Source organism: Xenopus laevis, chromosome 6L (genome assembly GCF_017654675.1).
Source record: "Xenopus laevis strain J_2021 chromosome 6L, Xenopus_laevis_v10.1, whole genome shotgun sequence".
Taxonomy (NCBI): domain Eukaryota; kingdom Metazoa; phylum Chordata; class Amphibia; order Anura; family Pipidae; genus Xenopus; species Xenopus laevis.
Window position 1 is genome coordinate 69,287,159 of NC_054381.1, and position 20,813 is coordinate 69,307,971.

At 40.2% G+C, this 20,813-nt stretch overlaps 1 protein-coding gene across 7 annotated transcripts in view; it reads left to right on the top strand.

The window, feature by feature from the left end:
- Nucleotides 1-20,813, top strand: part of fhod3.L (formin-like 3 L homeolog) — a 142,127-nt gene that overhangs the window by 22,268 nt on the left and 99,046 nt on the right. For all 7 annotated transcript variants that reach the window (XM_041566147.1, XM_041566150.1, XM_041566148.1 and 4 more), the window contains exons 2-5: nt 6,571-6,677; nt 14,572-14,636; nt 17,539-17,606; nt 20,560-20,665. In XM_041566147.1, the coding sequence (XP_041422081.1) occupies nt 6,571-6,677; nt 14,572-14,636; nt 17,539-17,606; nt 20,560-20,665 (346 nt within the window). The remainder of the gene's footprint in view (nt 1-6,570; nt 6,678-14,571; nt 14,637-17,538; nt 17,607-20,559; nt 20,666-20,813) is intronic.

Genomic DNA, 20,813 nt, shown 5'->3' on the forward strand with positions numbered 1-20,813 from the left:
TATATAGCAATAGACCATATACCGCCCTTGAATAGGGGTGGGGATAGATCCAAAGTTTTACTACAACGGGAAGTTTATTGGATAAGGAAACTAAACACTGTGTCACCTGCTGGTTTGAATGAGAATTGTTTCTTTTCATGTTTCCTACAGCAGAGATAATTAACCCTTATCTTGAAATAACTATGTATGTGGCAACTTTTGTTTCAACATTTTCTGACAGATAGCAAGGATGACTAATATAGAATTATTTTCTAATACAATGTAATAAAGAGGGTGATTAAGATAAAATATCCCTGATAGACTCTGATTGGGTGTAACTTTATGATGTCATGTTATCTGATCCTGGTGTACACTGATTGGCTAATCAATTTGCTTTTAGCTATTTATTTGAATTTTTAACTAGAAAACACTGTCTTGATAAAGGTCCAAGATGGGGACCGAAACGTTGGCCTGTTTTCATTTTAATTAATACTAAATAAAAACGGTTTTTATTTAAAAATCCCAGTGTGCATCCAAACTTCTTCAACTATATTTATATATATATATATATATATATATATATATATATATATATATATATATATATTGAGCAAGAATAAACCTTGGAGTGCGGTTTGTTTGTTTTCTGCTATACTAATGTGTTGGCAGCCAGGCATTTGAGGACAGTTTAGAGTGCACCAGTTGTATGGAATTTATAATATTTTACCAAAGGACAGTTTGGTAAGATTCTTTAATATGGCACTTACTTACATACTTTACTTTACTTACTTACTTACTTACTTTAGCTCACATCTATATTCTACACCCATACCAACACACACACACATATATATATATATATATATATATATATATATATATATATATATATATATATATATATATGTACACTTTCTAAGTGTGCACCTATACATATCATTTTACTGATCATTTTTAGTTACCCCAGAAAAACTCTAATTTCCACTTTTTTAACAATATAAAAGGTTCTAAATACAGAAAGTTACTAATTTGGAAAGTCCCATGTCCCCCAAAAGTACCAATACCAAATTTGAACTGTATATTTTTGTTGAGATTTCTGATTTGAAAAAACTCTCAGCAGTACACTACCACATTTGCCCCAACTTTTTCACATTCTGGTTCTGCTTAGCCGCTGTGAAAAGAGATTATTGAGCTTCTTCTCAAAACTTAATTGTTCAGTTCAGTTCTGACAAAATGTTGAGGTTATAGTCTTATGGGATTATGTAATATAAGGCACTAAGTTCCACTCATTTATATTTCTTGACAATTGAGAGAGTCTGATAGTACTTAAATAAATAATAATTTAGGGGATATGTTTATGGATTGGTGATTATGAAGAGGCTTCTCACCTAAAAATTTTAATTAACATTTTGTAAAGATTAAGTTGAATGTATATGTTTTATCACAAAACTCAACCTGCACATCACAAGTGTGGTAAGCTTTAGAAGAGCAGTTTACACATGTAAACAAGTCCCTGTCCCTGCAATACTTCTCTGGGATTTTTGCACTAATACAGCCAGCTACCATAAATGGGATAATTTATCAAACCAACCAACACACATATAATTAGTGCTCATTTTCAGGCTCTTCACTTTGCACCGAGGGTCTTCAACCAAGTCATGGCAATTTTAGTAACCTACATGAAAGAACAGCAGCTAACAGTCATTCCCTATCTAGACGATCTCCTCCATTCGTGCACAATCTATAGATTTATCTCTCCTACACACCTATCTTCACACAGCACAACTAGAGTTGTGCATTCTACTAAGAGTTCTCTGTCATCTTCCAAATTCATTGTTTTTTGGGGGCAAATGATATTCGCTTTTCATAGTTATCATGTTTTCCTCACAAAAAAAGATCACAAAATTCATCACATGCTCCACAGAGTTCTGGGGAAGCTCACAAGTCTACGGCTGTTGTAATTGCACAATATTGGCATTGGAGGGCTTGGTTCTCAGATCTTCAGACAATGTCTGTGGCAGAACCTTGGTGACCCCCTATGCTGACCTGCTCACCCATAGTCACCCATCTGCACTGCAGTCTCTGTATTCTCTCACTGGTGGCTGGTCTCATGAGAATACCATCTAAAAAAAATTCTCTGCAGCACAAAATAGTGTGTTTATTTGTGCCAAAGACTAGACAACGTTTCAGGCCACCATCTTCACCATGTTCACGTTCAGTGTCGGACTGGGACACTAGGGGCCCATACAAAAACCTTAGACCAGGGGCCCACCAAGAAAATTTAGACCAGGGGCCCACTCTCGGTACTATTATTCTTCCTCTCCTCACTCAACCTCTATTCTCCTTGTCTCTTTTAGTTATACATACTATAAACTATTAGTCCATCTATTTAGCCTCTTTGTTCTCATAGAAACAGGGAATGGCCTTGGAATAGGCTAACAGTTTAGCAACATGAGGGCCCACTGACACCTGGGCCCACCGGGAGTTTTCCTGGTATCTCGGTGGGCCAGTCCAACACTGTTCACCTTATCAGGAACCTTGCACACTGATGGGTACACTCAAATGCACAGGGGGATCCCTATGGATTCCGGTGTTCAACGACACCCACTTGGGGCCCTGGGCTCTCTGCTGCGGATACCAACAAGGAAAAGTGTGTGACAATGAACAAGTCCGTAAACGAGGTACCGGCAATGATTAAGAGGAGACGTGGTCGAGAATCAGGCAAAGGGCTCAAGGCAGGTGGCATGAATCAAAGTCAAAGATCGGGTAAGAGTCAAAAACCAGGATATTAAAGTCAGACAAAACGCTTAGGCAGGATCAGTAAACTGAAGCAAGCTTGGGCACTAACAAAATGGTGGACTGGGATTTTAAAGAAGAATTTGTGCCAAAGATTTAAATTTGGCGCCCATTAGTGACGTCATGACGCTCAGCGTCAAATGCCAGTGTCGGAAAAACCCCTAACCCGGAAGTTCGCACCTGCGCAGTCTTGCAGGCAGAGAGGCGCACCAGGAGGAGACAGATCTCCGGGCACATCTTACACATCTGGTCTGAAAGGTTTCTCCGACTCCATAATTAATACACTTCTGCCAGCCCCAAAATGTCTACAAAAATCTGGAAAATCGTTCTTGGTGCTCCTGGAGGAATTCACATCACAAATCCATCTCCAGTCATTTTGGAATTTCTACAAAACATAAGGGCCTGTGCACTAGTTCACTCAAGCACAAGTCTTGGCTCTGTCTGTGCTCCTAGAGAAAAAACTGGCTACCCAACTGGACATTAGAACCTTCATTCAGGCAGCCTAGACTCCTGCTGGCAGCCTCCAGTTCCCCCATGGATCTAAATCTGGTATTACATTCACCAGAGCCAATGCACTCTACCAGTATCAAGCTTCTTCTTAAGTTGGGCTTCCCAGTTACCATTTCCCCCGCCAGGCTAGTTTTAGAACTAGTGGTTCTCTCCTGTTGCTCCCCCTTTGTACTTTCCACTTGGCCAAGGTGATTCTCCACACTCCACAAATTTCTTCCGTTGTAGGCATAGGCTAATCAAGCCTCTGCAGAGACCACATATGCCTTAGGTACCTGTGCTACCTAGGGATATTGAGAAAAGGGGGATTAGTGTTCTCACCAATAAATACCTTTTTTTTGAGTCCCATACACACAGCACAGGGAATACTATTCTTTCCTGTCATAGCCTGCTTTTTCCTCCTGACTGCTTGGTGATTAAAAAAACTGATGAAGGAGAGCTAATGTCAGGAAGATGAGGAGCAGCCCTACAGTTAATTTTCTGTCATCCTGACTCCTAGAGGGAACATTAACCCTTATGTATCTGTGCTGCCTGTACAGGATTCTAAGAAAGGAGTTTACCAAGTAAGCTAATCCTTTTATAGTTTAACTGGAAGTCTCTAACCAGGAAATTCTCCCTGAAGTGAAAAAGCACGAAATGTTTAAAAACTATATACCATAAGTATTAAAAACAATATAAGTATCACAAGTGCCAAATCAGCTGGTAGTGAAAGTGTTAAGCATATTTAACTAAAAAATAACATAATAAACTGAAATGGAACGAATGGGAGAGACTGGGAGGAATACTATATGCTTGCGGAAAGGACAATTTATGCGTTCTAATCAGGTTGTCAGTCTACACAGATCAAAGTTTTCAAATGTCTTAGGACCTCCTTTTAAAAATAAATGATTCTATACAGTAGAATCCTGTGATTAACCATTTCAAGCCATTGGTGATGAGGGGGAGTAGATTTCCATTTCATTGTTATGAGTCTTTTTGCCTGAATCAGAAGAAATGTTAAGTTTATTTCTGCCATATAAAGTACAGTGTCACCAATTTAATTTAGCAGTAGAATTAATGGCCAAGAGACCTTTTGTTATTAGGCATAATCTATGTGGTGTTAAATATGTTCTGTGTAAAAAAACTAAATTGAATCATCTTGTTTCCTGGTGAGGTGAAGGTTTAAATATTGTATTTTATGCACCCGATGAAGGCCGTTGTAGCCTAAACATATAGTGCACGATTTTCAGCTAATAAAAATATGAGATTTTAAAGACAAACCCCCATATGTAATAAAAGGCACTAAGTTTGCCCAGGAGCAGTTACCCATAGCAACCAATCAGATGTTTGTGTTTAAACAGATGACCAGTAAATGCTAGCTGCTGATTGGTTGCTATGGATTACTGCTCCTGGGCCAACTTAATGCCTTTTATTACATAACCCCCAAAGTGTGCTCTCCGGGTACTATTGATATCTACTTGGAAATTTCTTGCATTCCGGCATGGGGATTGCAGCCTGTTGAGAAGCACGAATACACAGATATATACAACAACCTTATTTCAATTTGTTTCTGGCACCGATAGGAAGCTTCAAGAATGTCATTTTTAGTGCCGGGCCAGGCCAATCGGGCGCCGCAGGGATCCCAGCCGGCCACTTTGCCCCCAGCTGCGGCTGTGCACAACAGAGGATGCACTTGCGGTCATGCGCAACATGGACGAGCGCGCAACCATGGTTGCACAGACGCCACTGCCGCCGCGCATGCGCAACCAAAGATGTACACAAATGTGCGCTACAGCTGTAACATTTGCCGGGCTACGGGTAGGCTGCAAATGAGGTACGTGATTGGCGCCCCCCCAAACTTTGCGTCCTAGGCACGTGCCTCTTCTGCCTACCCCTAGTTCTGGCCCTGGTCATTATCTAATTCTGGAGTAATTATTGGAAACAGGCTGAATGGGTGGCCGAAAGTCTTATATTAGCTTTTATATAATAAAGTTATTATTTGATAATATGTACCTACTGCAGCTCTAGTGGAAGTTTATTTGGGTCAGTTGGTGCAGTTGTAGCGCTATTCCGGTCCCGAACAACTGCGCATGCGCCAAAAGCCATGGAAATTGCCGAAGGCATCTGAAGATTCCCGAGTCTCCGCAAGATGTTGCCCGTGAGCTCCGCTGCGCTGACTCTGCAATGCGGGGTAATTACCAGCTTAGGGGCATTCACTTGCATGAACACCTGTGCAGAGGGGAGCAGGGAGGGGGGACTATGGAGGGTAGGGTTTACAAGGACTAAAGCTCCCCATAGACACGACGATTCTTCTTGCCGACGACCAATTTTAGCGAAGTCCGACCAATCCTTCGAAATTATCGTGCTGTCAGTGGGATTCGAACAATCGACCATCTTACGATTTTTCGGCCGTCATCTGTCAGGAAATTGATCGGCCAGGTTAAAAAATCTTTGTCGGTCCCAGTACAATCTATCTATGTTTGCAGGGCCAAGCAGGCAGCTCCCCTGTGTTTTCCTGGCAAATTGGTCTTTTTAGTTGATGGTCAGTTCGTACGATCGTTCAGAGAAAATCGTGGTCTCACGATGAGGATCTGATCTTTTAAAAATCTCAACATCTATGGCCAGCTTTAGCGGGAATTTTTACAGAGAGTTCAGACTATTGCACCTGTGCAGTCAGAATTATGTAAAGGCAAGAAAATGCTCTAGAAGAGACCTTGAGGCAAATACTGAGTGAGTTGGTAGACACACAGTCCCATTCAGTGTCGGACTGGCCCGGCGGGACACCGGGAAAAAACCCGGTGGGCCCCGACCCTCGTGGGCCCCCGCCGGGCCAGACCCCCTCTAATAGTATAAAAAAATTTTAAAAAGTTTTCGGCGATGCGCATCACCGCTTGCGCATGCGCATCGGCGCTTGCGCGCCGAGAAGTGCGCTCGCGCATGCGCGCAGTAGGGGGGCGGGGGCCCTGGACCAGCAGTCCCGGTGGGCCCCGGTCCCCCCAGTCCGACCCTGGTCCCATTTATGACTAAAGTGATGAATTACAGCGTATGTATTATAGAACTTTAACATCTGATTGCTTCTTGTGCACATCCAAGTCACCCCCCCCATTTTTGCACCCTTATGAAATATTTTTTATTGAACTTACCATGTTTTTAAACTTTTTACATTAAATAATGTGTGTAGCTTATGTATTTACTGTATGTAAATTATGATTTTTTTGTCCACAATAACAAATATCAAACATACATATAAATTATCAATTTAATTAAATATTTCAAATTAATAATTATGTATCCATGCATATGTTACAGATTGATGACTGTGCTCTTCAGCTGTCACATAATAGTGCTTACTTGGACTTAGAGGCTACCTTAGAAGAACAACAAGATGAAATGGAAGGATTCCATGAAGATTCTGGGTAAGCAATTAAGTCATTCAATATTTTTGTTTTAAAAGAGAATCTGCCTGTTCTCATGTGCAGATTTTAACTACACAATATATATATACTGTATGGAACTGTGATTTTCAACTAATACAGACATGAAGCATGCACAAACATATGGGTAAAGCAACCTTTTTACATGACATAAGTGTGCAATTTGGTACATTCAGTAGAACTAGTGTGTTGTGAATCATGTATGAAATAAGTTTACCATTTACCACACCCAGTTAAAGTCAAATTACCTTGCTTTTTTCCCCTAAACATTCCAAACATGAAGCGCTTAGATTTTCAGGCCCAGAGACAGCATGTCTTTCAAAATGGGCCCGTATGTTATTATAATGTATAGGGTACAGCCTTCAGAATACTTTCCCCTAAGACCTTCACAATAAAACCTTCCTTGTTATAGAGTTTCCTTTTCACTGACTAAAATGGGGAAGCATCCCGATTGGTTGATGCAAGTAAACCAATATTAGAATCATGTTGTTTTAGTCAGGTAGTTAGTTGTTTTACCAATAATGGCTGCACAAACAGTGTCCTTTTAAATGACAAGACCATTTGTAAATAGCATTTTAGGATATATGGGTGTTAGATGAACCAATACAAATATAATTTTTTAAAACTCAGGGACTAGATAATTCCACACAGGGATCCTAAAACAGACATAACAAAATTAGTAACACTTTTTAGAAATTGTAAGAAATATCTGGATTTCAAGCAGATATTTAATTTGGAAAGAAGAAAACTCATTTGTTATGTGTTTTAGTGTGCTGCCACATTGCACCCCCATCTAATATTTTAAAATTTAGTGGTGAGCACAATTTTCCCTTTTTTGCTATGTTGTTTCCAGGTCCTCATAAATCTCCATAATTCCAGGCTAGTATGGTCAGCTCAGCAGGCAATTGTTGAGAGTGCATTTGGTATCAGAGGCTTGTGTAGATCCAATTTGCAAGGTAGGCTGGATGTAATGGAAGACTGATGTTTGAAATCTTTTGCAGCTTTGTTACAGCCCATAGTAACATGGGCATTACTGAGATTACTGAGATTATATTGCAGATCAGGAAATCAAAATGCGGACATAAGAGAGAAAACAGCTTGTTATGCACATGTTCAGTAGGAGAAAAGATTTAGCGTATGCTGTAAAAAATATACTATACAAATATCAATTGTGTCAGGATGTGCAGATTATGACCAATTAAGTAACACTGCCTCCCGATGAAACTCCAAGCTATTTCGGCAAAACAAAGCAAATTTTGCCACTGGCGATTTACATTATTGCCAGTGGGAAAGCATTTGAGGACAATAAAGTGGCTCATGGGAGCAGGGAAAACCCACAGATCAAAGGAGAATTCAACCATAAAGTAAAAAACCACTACCCCCTACCCTACATAGACTCCCCCCCCCCAGCCTAGCTGCTACCCCGTGCAACTGCCCCTAATTCTTTAAAGGAGAAGGAAACCTAGTCGGCGCAAAACCCCTCCCCCTCCTGTGTGTTGCCCACCCTCCCTCCTCCCCCCTGGCCTACCCATCCCGCTGGGCAAATGCCCCTAACTTGTTACCCTTCTGCGCAGGTCCAGTCTACGGAATTCACCGACTCCATCTTCTTCCACGCGATCTTCTTCCTGCTTTACCGGTGCATGCGCAGTAGGAGCATTTCGCCGGTACGATCTACTGCGCATGTGGCAAAAGCCATGAAGTGAAATCGGAAAACTTTGTGACTTTTGGCACATGCGCAGTAGATCCATACCGGCGAAATGCTCCTACTGCGCATGCGCCAAAACACCGGTCAAAGCAGGAAGAAGATCGCGCAGACCTGCGCAGAAGGGTAAGTAACAAGTTAGGGGCATTTGCCCAGCGGGACAGGTAGGCCAGGGGGAGGAGGGAGGGTGGGCAACACACGGGAGAGGGGGGGGGTTTTTGCGCCGACTGGGTTTCTTTCTCCTTTAAATACCCCTCGGTGCAGATTCTGTCCAGTGGAGTTCACGGCAGCTATCTTCTTCTCTTCGGTAATCTTCGGGAAGTAAGTGCCGTATCAGTGCATGCGCAGTTGGAGCAATTTTCTATTTCATGACAGCTGCTCATGCAATGAAAGTCACTGAAATTGCTAAAGAGCCGGAAGATGACTGCCATGAACTCCGCTGGACAGAATCTGCACTGAGGGGTAAGTAAAGACTTAGGGGTATTTGCTCAGGGTATCAGCTAGGCTGGAGGGGGCAGGGCCACCATCAGGGGGTCTCAGGGGGGACAGTTGTCTAAGGGGGGGCAGCCATGCTTCACTTACTTGATTAGCTGGGCCCCCTGCTTTCAGCGTGCTGCACAGCAGCTCTGTGCACGGAAGCTTTTCTTCTGTTAAGATTTCCTGTAACCTCATTGGTCCTTTAAGAATAAGTCCCGGTAAACCTGCATTGGGATTGGATGCCATTATCCAATCCCTGTACAGCTTTAATGGGACTTATTCTTAAAGGACCACGAGGGTACAGGAAATCTTAATAGAAGAAAAGCTGACAGTTGACTGAGCTGCTGTGCAGCACGCTGAAAGCAGGGGGGCCCGGATAATCAAGTAAGTGAAGCATGGTTGGCCCCCCTTAGACACAAAACCCTGGCAAGCTATTTTTAAATAATTTGGGGGGATCTGGCCAATTTTTTGTTTACTTGCAGGGGGGCCTGAGATCACCAATGGCTTTTTATAACTTGTGGGAGGGGGCACTTGCCATCAATTTCTTTTTTACTTGCAGATGGGCCCTGCCACCAATGTTTTTTTTTAAAAAAAAAAACTTTTATTGGAGGCCCTGGCGCCAATGTTTTTTTAACTTATAGGGGGACCCTGATCACCAATTATTTTTTTTAACTTGTAGGAGGGTCCTGACCACCAATTTTTTTTAAAAAAAATGTTTTTTATGGGGGGGGGCCTGGCACCACAGTTTTTTTTTAACTTATGAGGGGGCCTGACCATCAATAGCTTTTTATAACTTGTGTGTGTGTGGGGGGGTCACCTTTTTTAGCACTGATGTCTATGTGGTCTTTCAACTGTGGTGTGGAGTGGGCGGGATCTGGGGTGGGGCTTGGGGACCGGGGTGGGCAGGGCTCAGGGGGCCCTGAAAATTTTGTTGTACTGGGCCCCATGATTTCTAATGGCGGCCCTGGGAGGGGGGATCTATGCAGGGTAGGGGGGTAGGGTTTATTTTTACTTTACGGTTGAATTCTCGTTTGAGAACATTTTTTACTTCTTTTACACAACTGAGGAACCGGAAAATGAAGGTTTATATTTTAATACACCCATTTCTAATAACTGAAGCTTTTGATAATTCAGGACCAGAAGATATTCATCCCAGGGTTCTATAAGAGCTCAGTTCTGTAACTGACAAACTACTGTTAATTTGCCATCGGTGATATGAAAGATTTCAGACTTGAGGAACTTAAATTTTATTAGAAGCAGTGAAGGTGGTTCTTCATGGTGAGGGCAGTAAGGTTGCAATGACAGCTTGGATTAATATCTTTAAAGGAAAACTATACCCCCAAAATGAATACTTCAGCAACAAATTTAGTGGCATAATAAGGAATTCTACCAAACTGAAATATATATTTAAGTAAATATTGCCCTTTTACATCTCTTGCCTAAAACCACCACTTCGTGATGGTCTGTGTGCTGCCTCAGAGATGATCTGACCAGAAATACTACAACTCTAAATGTAACAGGAAGAAGTGTGGAAGCAAAAGACAGAACTCTGTCTGTTAATTGGCTCATGTGATCTAACATATTTGGTGTGTCTGTGTGCACCGTGAATCCTACGATCCCAGGGGGCGGCCCTTATTTTTTTTTAAATGCTTATTTTCTATTTAGGATTACCCAATGGCACATACTACTAAAAAAGTATAGTTTTCTTTAAGAGTTGCTTTGATGACTTATTGAACACACAGAAATTAACAAAACTAACTATAATGTGTATAGTATGTAGCGCTATAGTAAACTGACTTGTGCTAGGGCAGTTTTAGCTACTTTCCTTTGTGGGCTGAGACCACAGATGAGCTCTCTTTCTCAGGGGTAAGCCCTCACAACGGTGTGGAGGCAAGGGTGTAGTGTAACTGTAACCTGAGTACAATAGCACAATGATGGGCGCCAGTAGTTCTTTGACGGTTGAACAAAGAACGGTATATATTGAACAATAGCACATAGATCATTTAGCACATTGATCCACAATGGAGTATAGAACATACACAGCAGCATAAAGGAAGCATATACTCACAGCACATATAGGCTGAATCCCCACAGGCTAGGGAATATACAGCAGAGAGTAAGTTGACAGCATGTGATGGGTATTGCCCAGTTTTCAGGATATCTTCCAGTGGCAGACTAGGGGAACTCCTGACATCCCTATCTCAACACTTGGTTCATTACTCTGGGTCAGTAATACCCTGGGATCTTAATCCCTCTAATCTCCTCGGCGGAGCCTGGAGCTGCTAAACTAAATCTCTATCACTCCTAGAGTGATCTATAAAACGAGTATAGCTGTCTAATTACTAGGGCCAAGGCGTCTAGGGTCAGCACTACCTATTCCCTTCCAGCCTGCTTGGTTGGGCTAAAGCAATGGACCCAGAGCACATGGTTCCTAAACCTTTTATACTCTGGCACAGTGCCATCTGGTGTACACTGTGTGAACTGCAGGGGTTACATAAGCACAAGGTCCCCATAAGGACCCACTGAGGTGTCCATATTACTATCGATGTGCCTGTCTGTAAAGTGTAAGGGTGTCTAAGATTTTCATATCCCTACAAGTATATATGTATATATGTAACTATGACATGTTCCAGCATGGTTTTATGTGGCATTTGATACAGCACCATACGGAAGGTTTCTGATGTAGGAATGAAGATCTGGAACATAGTATTTATAATTGTAAAGAGAGATGGCTAAAGCATAGATTACAAATGGGTCTGTCCTGGCTTTGTCCACTGTTTATAGCATTTTATGGCATAGCTGATGATATTCAGTTGGGCAAATATATACAGTACCAGGCCAAGCGGATCGGGCACCCTAGGCGACCTGGTCCGCCACCACGCTCTCCCCCCCCGGGAGGAGGCAATGCCAGGCTCTTAGTGAAAACTACTGGGCACTATCTGCAGCCCTGTATTGTCTTCAGCTGGCCCCGTTCACACAACTGGTAGGATGGTACCTGCGGAAAGCAAACACATCAGTTTTAACCACGTAGGAGAACAGTACTTTACAGTCCTTTAAGAGGAATATTAATGTATGGAAAACAGTGCAAAAATGTGCTAAACTAGTAAGTTATAAGGAAACTTGTCAAGGTTGGAGTTAAAAGAGAAAATGTGCTTGAAAAGGTACATGTTACTTTCTACAAAAGAATGGGTGATCCCCTTTAGACTAGAGGAACTGAACTTTCATTTTAAGGAGAAGGAAAGCTATGGAGGCATTTTATTGCCAATAGATCAACTGCAATAATGCAAGCTAGAATGCTATATTTATCCTGTAGAATGTTTTACCATACCTAAGTAAAAAGCTCTAGAAGCTCTCTGTTTGTTTAGGATAGCAGCTGCAGTATTAGCTGGTGTGACATCACTTCCTGCCTGAATCTCTCCCTGCTCACGTATAGCTCTGGGCTCAGATTACAGCAGAGAAGGGGGGGGGGGAGAGGAGCAAACTGAGCATGCTCACGCACAGGGCAAGGAGGTTTAAGATGAAGGCAGGAAGTCTGATACAGAAGCTCATGTGTACACAATAGAAGGAAAGAAATGCAGTGTTTCTTTTGACAGAGCACTCAGAGAAGCACTAAGGTTTACTATTATATTTAGGTGGACTTTTCTGATAAGGCTGACTCATTTTTTACCTTTCCTTCTCTTTTAAAGCAGCAATAATGGGTCTTACAGTGAGGGCAGTGGGGTTGTGGAGTACACTGCCTGGTGATGTGACAATGATTCTATCAAGCCTTTAATGACTAATTAATATCCAAGTTCACCTTTATTTTATGCTATATATATTTTGATATATGCAAATGTCTTTATAGGTATGTGGGGTCATTTGGAGGGATTGAACTTGATGGACTATTGTACTCATAAAGACTTCATACAGTCCCCACTGCTATACTTAAGTTCTTTTCATCTTTTTTTACATAAAGACAAACTGATCCACTTGTTCTCTAGATTCACCTGGACTCTCCGAACAAGTATAGCTGTCTACATTTACAGCACATGGACATTTCATTCCACCATGCCCCAATAATAACAATAAGTTCATGATTTCCTTAACATTCAGTCTGGCGTGGCACCTGTTAGAAAGATCAGTTCCATGTAAAACTAATATTCCTAATTTAACATAACCAATTTCCCTTGTTTCCTATGTTATACAGTATGTGTTGGGATGCACAAACTCGGGCTTATCTTTCCTTTTCTTCTCTTTGTGTACCTACTAACTGTTTCATTATCCTCTAACTTATTGAAAACTATCAATAACGATTAATAAACCATTCCAATTTGCTGCTCTGAATATGGAACTCTAACTTCTGGTTTGGCAGTTTTATCCATGACAGATTTAAGCAAACTGGAACTCCTGTTCCAAAATATGCAGACCATCAGTCTTTCTACCACTCATTATACCAGTTACAACATAAAACTTTACACTAGAATTACAATTAAAAAAAATAAATAAAACAAAGCATTATAATCACTGTGTTACTAAGTGTAACTGTTGTATTATAATAACATTCACTTAAATTATTTCTTAATATTTCTATGTTTCAAATATAGATTTTATTTTGGTTTTTGAGATCTAAAGGATTTATCAGTGTGTTAACTCTACTACAATTCTATTTCACTGTAAATTGATATGCATGGGGATAATGGAACAAGGGAGAGAGGTGAACAGACAGCATTACAGTGACAACCAAAAGTAGTCAGCTACATCCTGTTACAGTTACAATCCAAAAGCATTTTTAATCATAAAGCAAATCCAATCTCGTAGAATGACTCACCAAAGTAGAGACGTGGCCCAGGTGCTCCAGCCCCAGACCCTCAGCTCAAAGGAGCGGACAATCTGTATGCAAAGAACTCTGACAAGTTTTGTGTCACAAAGGACACACACTTAATCATACGCTATGATTAAGAATCCTTTGTGACACAAAACGCGTCAGGCAAGAGATGATTGTATACATAAAGTATCTACTTTTTATCTACAAAACTTTGGTCAGTATGTGAGTTACCAGTGTGCCTGGCACCAACATTTATTCTTTACAGTTACAATCCATTAATGTTTGTTAATATCTGTTGTGTTCTGTTTTATGAATTATGCTGGTCACACACAGGCAGATCTACTTGCTTGGCAAGGTCACCAAATCAGCAAATCTCAAGTACTAGTCCTGATGAGGCTAATCAAATCTTTGGTGATGGGCCATACAGAGGTGCCTATGGAGACCCATTGGATGAAAATGGCATCAACATTTTCAACATCAGGTTTTTCAAACATGTCCAACTGATGTTCAATATGGCTGGTTTTCCCAGTACTGGTTTGAAAAGCCCAATAAACTGCCAACTTGGTCTGGAGTCAGCTGCTTTTTATTGGCCCATGTATGACTAGCTTTAGTATGTAGAACATCCCACAATGGTGGCTCAATAAAACATGTAATTTTAAAACTTATACAACATGTAAAGATTACCAAAGTTTGCCAGGGGTAGAGTCTGTAATAACTTGTATATCAATTTTAGGGGCATTTTTATCAAACGGTAAGAATAGAGTTTGTTGTGAAATTTCTTTCTAGTGAACTGTCAATGGATATATTTTGAACACTGAGGATTACATTGAATGTAAAATAAGATATTAAAAAGATAATAAAGAAATTGCATAAAGACTTCTTTTTGTTTTTAGGAGGGGAAAGAAACACAGCATTATCCTTAGAACAAAGCTATCAATTAGAGTTCATGCATGCATTGGTAAGTTGTCTATGTTTTAATTCACCCAGGTCATGCTATACACTATTTTGTCTATGGTCTAAAGCATTTTGACTGACGTTTTCACTCATCTGAGTGGTTTCCTTAGTTCATCTGAGTTATATGCGTGCACATCATGATGCTTCTGGCGTAGCACTCCGGGTACTTCAGGTAGCACTGGAGATTGGTGTGCAGGAGAGTTGCAAATCTCCCGCTGTCTCCAGTGCTGGTAACCAATTACAATGCGGCTGAGGGTTTTTGTCAAAGAAGCCACACTATTTATCTATATATCTCGACTGCGGGGTCTGCTTCCTCTATAGTTGTGCCACTGGTTTTACATTTGGAGCTGTTTAATAGTACGTTATTTTAAATTTGAAGTTCATTGTGATGGTTGAAGAGAGCTGAAAGTGCTGATTGGAAGTGGTACTAACACGGATTTGGAATTCACTCTTTTTTATATTTTTACTATTTCTTCATAATGGAGACTTTCCAAAACCTTTACCCTGCTTTGTATTCTCTCTTATTCAGTAATATCCCGTTTGAGTACTGAAGACCAAAATTGCTACATTTGGCACAATTCAAATAGATCTACTAACCTTGTCCTAAAAAGCAATCAAATTTATCTGATGTGATCTATTCTTAAAAAAAAACCAAGCTGATTACTGATCATAATGAGATTCTTTAGAACATAATTTTGAACCCTTAACAAGTCAAGCTTAAGGGCTAGTCCACACGGGGAGATAGCGACGCGTTTGCGGCGACAAAGCGCCGCGACAGTCGCCGCGACCGGTGCAGGCGACAGTTTTGTATGGGCGCCTATGTAAAAACGCCTGTGCTAACCACACGAGGCGATGCGCTTTTCAACAGTCGCCTGAAAAAGCCTGGCGAGGCATTTTCAGGTGACTGTTGAAAAGCGCATCGCCTCGTGTGGTTAGCACAGGCGTTTTTACATAGGCGCCCATACAAAACTGTCGCCTGCGCCGGTCGCGGCGACTGTCGCGGCGCTTTGTCGCTTTTCAACAGTCGCCAGGCTTTTTCAGGCGACTGTTGAAAAGCGCATCGCCTCGTGTGGTTAGAACAGGCGTTTTTACATAGGCGCCCATACAAAACTGTCGCCTGCGCCGGTCGCGGCGACTGTCGCGGCGCTTTGTCGCCGCGACCGCAAACGCGTCGCTATCTCCCCGTGTGGAATAGCCCTAAATATACATCAGCGTTCCACCATCCATAGGTACCTTACCAGATGAAAGCAAGTCTGAGAATCAGAAATAAAGGTTGGTCTAAAGCTAAGCACTCTCAGTACCCAAGAGTGTATTATATGTGGCCCTGGTACCTTGTTCATATACATTTTGAGTAAATATTTATGTACAATATTCTGTGTCAACCACTAGATGAGCTGAGCCATCAGTGACCTTCTCAGGTGGGTCTTGAAACGCTCCTCATTTGTATACACTGAAGAAAAGAGCTGATTAAGCACATTTGCCTTTTCTGTATCCATTATAACTACTTTATTACAGGTATAGATCCCCTTATTCAAAAAAACCCAGGCCCAGAGCAATCTTAATAACAGGTTCCATAAAAAAAATTGTGGTTAGTCTTCATTTTCTGTCTACCAAATTGCTGTTTTACAACATTTGTTATAGTGTTTATAATAATTAAATGTACCTTCTGTCCCCACTGACCTCTTCTTTCCTATTGATTAGTCACTTCTTCCTACTACAGTTAGAGCTGCATTATTTCCTGTCAATGGAACTGATGGAGTACACAGTCCATTACTAAATGGTGGCTTAAGTGAAAAGATTTAAAAGGGCAATAGTTACTGATATAGACATGCCAATTCAGTAATAGGTCACTTATTATAATATAAATTATCTGCAGGTTAAGTATTCATTCAAAATGTAAAATTTTCCTTTAAAGTAAAACTATACCCCCAGAATGAATGCTTAAACAACAGATAATTTATATTCTAAGAAGTGATTGGTAAGAATATTACCAAACTTGAATATATATTGTTAAATATTGCCCTTTTACACAGTTTACCTTGAGCCACCATTTAGCCATCTATTTAATAGGTTTTTTTTTTGCTTCCACTGGCATCACCTGTAATAATGTAACTGAGTTATCTCAGTTCATTGTCTAATGTAACCTAAGTGGCTCTTAGCACTTGAAATGGCAATTTTCTATTTAGGATTATCCCATGGCCCATACTACTTAAAAAGTATAAACACTGTATCTAGGAGAAGCAGTGTTTTGTATGTGGACTCTTAATGTAATATATATTTTATAGAGACCAACATTATACAGCAGTATAGTTTTCCTTTAAAGGAACAGTTCAATGTGAAAATAAAAACTGTGTAAATAGACAGGCTGGGCAAACTAAAAAATGTTTCTAATATAGTTAATTAGGCAAAAATGTAATGTATAAAGCCTGGAGTGACTGGATGTTTAACATAATAGCCAGAACACTACTTTCAGTTCTATAACTCTGAGCTAGTCAGCGACTTGAAGGGGGGCCACATGGTACATATCTGTTCAGCGAGTTTGCAATTGATCCTGCAGCTCAGATTCAAAAGCAACAGATATGACCCATGTGCCCCCTCCCCTCAAGTCACTGATTGGTTACTGCCTGGTAACCAGGGTAACCAGTCAGTATAAACCTGAAATCAGGAAGTAGTGTTCTGGCTATTAAGTTATATATCCAGTCACTCCAGCCTTTACATTACATTGGCTAACTAACTATATTAGAAACTTTTTTTATTTTGCACAGCCTATCTATTTACCCAGTTTTTATTTTAGCACTGAATAATTCCTTTAAGATTGATTAAACCGTTCCTAAGAAACTGTTGCTGCCAAATGAAAATGTTAATATAATATTATAATGACTGATTGTAACTTATTTTTTCTTAAGAAAAACTATACAGTTTTGATGGAAGGGAACTGAGAAGGGCTCTTTTTTCCCTCAAGCAAATTTTTCAGGTAAGAAAAATTGTGTTAATTTTTTTAGGCAAACATGATAGGTTAAGCTAAAGGTATTAGAGCAGGGACGTAATCAATAATTAAAGTATGATTAGAAGTATAGAAATAAAAACTGGATAAATAGGCTGTGCAAAATAAAAAATGTTTTCAATATAGTTAGCCAAAATATAATCTATAAAGGCTGGAGTGACTGGATTTCTAACAATATAACCAGAACACAACTTCCTGCATTGTAGCTCTCTAGGTTTCCACTAATTGATTATCAGTAACCAATCAGTGACTTGATGGGGGCCACATGGGTCATAACTGTTTGCTTTTGGCCTGCGTACTGTGGATCAATTGCAAACTCACTGAACAGTTTTGTCCCATGTGGTCCCCCTTAAAGTGGCTGATTAACTCAGAGTTAGAGAGCTGAAAAGCAGGAAGTAGTGTTCTGTTCTGTTAGACATCTGCTGACTCCAGCCATTATAGATTGCTGATTTGGTTAACTAACTATATTAAATTTTTTTTTTATTTTGCCTAGTTTTTATTTTTACATTGAACTATTCCTTTAAGTGAACTAATGTGTAAAAAATTGGTGTTTATTATGGATATACGTGGGATCTCGGTGAAAAAAAAGAGAGCCGTTGTCTGTTATCATGCTGGCACAATTAAATATGAATGTGTCAGCGTCACTTTAAATTGTGTTTTCAAAGGGAACCTGTCCCCATAAGAAATAATGCCTGGTTTCAGTAAAATTTGGAGCTTTTGCAGCATATTCCACACATTCTAGTATATTTTTCTCTGCTTTGATTGCATGCTCCACCATATGATATGTACAGAATTTATTATTCAATTGCAATATTTATAGTTGATGGGTTGAATAAAAAATATATTCCTAGAGAGCCTGGCCAAGCATAAGTATGACACATGCACAGTAGGTTAAACTCCAGGTGTAGCTCTAAAACAAACAGACCCTGCAATGTGAATAAACAACTACCCTGGGGAGGAGAGAAGCAACATAGACAGTGTTAACCTGATAATGGCACAAAAAGAAAAGCAGCTGAGCACATCATTCTCAAAACAGGCAAGTACTGCAACTGATAGGAATGATCTGGCACCATCTCTTATAGCACTCATCCCCACCAGCAATCACCTGGTATTTCTCCCTTGTGCTCAGATGCTGGCTTTCTGTTGATAGACACACACTCTGTCACTCAGGGATGTCTAGCATGTCTGTAGCCAAGGCAGCAGGCTGCCACAAGCTGCTAGGTCTCTGCAATGGGGAAAAGAACATGGAGATGTGTGACAGGGATAGACCCCCCATCCCAGGCATGGCAGAGACCAATCTGAAGGCAATGGAGTTTATTCTGAACAGGAGCTGTAACCATTTAGAAACCCAAATACCACCCAGCGGGAGATTCTTCCAGGCCAAAATAAGATACTTACAAGTCGTAAATAGATCAAGAGCTAATCTTAAAGTTCTAAGAGAGGATATTAATGGCATTGGTATGCATATACACCAAGTGGAAGCAGATATAAAAGGGATTGACACTTTAAACTATGAAGGTTGGTTTCTCTGGGGAAAGTGTGTTCATTAGAAAACATTATAGGCAGATACTGTGTTTTTTTTTTCCCCCACATTATTCCAAAAGGTGTCCCTGAATGTCATGCTCACGTGTCCATGCAGAGTAGCAAAGCAGAACTCATGGGCGCCATCTTACACATCTTTAGTCTTCTTTGGATCCTTTTCCTTTCCTTCTTCAAATTCTGGAACTTTTGAGCACATGCACATTTTTCACCAATAGTAGTCTTGCTCCAACTGTGCATGCACCAAATAGCTCAGTGTCGGCAGTCCCTTACAGAAGAAGACTAAAGATGTGGAAGATGGAGTGATAAGAAGTAGGTATAAGGGCAATGACACAAAATAACATGTGCTGGCCAAATTCACAAAATATAACTTGTTACAGGGAATACTGAGAATTGCCTCTGCAACTAGGGGTGTAGTTGGTTATGTTTGGTAGTGACTCCTAAGCAGCCTATGGGTTAGTTAGTTGTTTTCCATACTAAGGGCCGATTTATTAAGCCACACGTTTTTTGGATCAGGTTTTTTGACTCCAAAAATCAAAAAAAGTCGCGAATATTATGTGACAAAAATCAGACAATTCCGAATATGAAAATACTTCAGCTAAAACCTGTCAAAACATGTAGATGCTAATGGGCATTTTTCTTTTAGTTCATGGTTTTAGAGGTTTCCAGGTGTTTTTTTTTATATTTTCTTTTTTTTTATTATGCAACAACTTGAAAAAGTTGTTTTTTTTTGTGACCTTTCTGCAACTAAAACCACAAAAATGAGACTTGATAAATAGGCCTCCACTAGTGATTTCAGTCATCTGAAGGATTGGAGACTGTCCAACTCTAAAGCCAGTAGAAAGCAGTGGCGTAACTTTTGGGGAAGCATCAAATGCACCTGGGCACACCCCCATCCCTCCAATAGTAGGGCCCACCAGATTCACTACGCATGCTACTAGGAGGCCCAACAGTAAGGGGCAAATTTATTATGTGATGTAAAAAACAGAAAGGAATTTGCCACACATCACCAGGCTTTGTTGTGTAAAAAATGCCGTAATTTTTTTTACGCGTTTTTGTAAAATAAAAGTGGAAAGTCTGGTGTTCGCATGACATAAAATTAAACACACCGATAAACTCGCCATTTATTATACACAGATTTTTACACAGTTTTATTTTGAGAAATTTTACACAGTATTATAAAAATGCCTGCAATATGCTTGCAGTCCCCTAGTTATGCCACTGGTAGAAAAGAAAAAAATGTTTAGCAATGCTATCTTGCAGCAAAAGGGGGTTCAATTCAATCATTACTAATGTAAAAGCTCTGCAAAATATATTTATGCTACACAAATAATGGATAATAACAATATTTATGAAATAGTAATGTTTTGTTTTCCTCCCATAGGATGATAAAGATTTGGTTCATGAATTTGTTAAAGCTGATGGTTTGAAATGTTTAATCAAACTTGGAGCAGAGTCTGACCAAAACTATCAAAATTACATATTAAGAGGTAAGGATTAACTGATCTAATTTTGTAATATTTGCTTTCTTGAATAAATTAATGAGGAAATACTATAGAATATATATTAACAGATGGAAGGTGGACCAGTCCCTGGATCAACTTTGTTTGAGCTATTTTAAATAATCATGCATTTTCG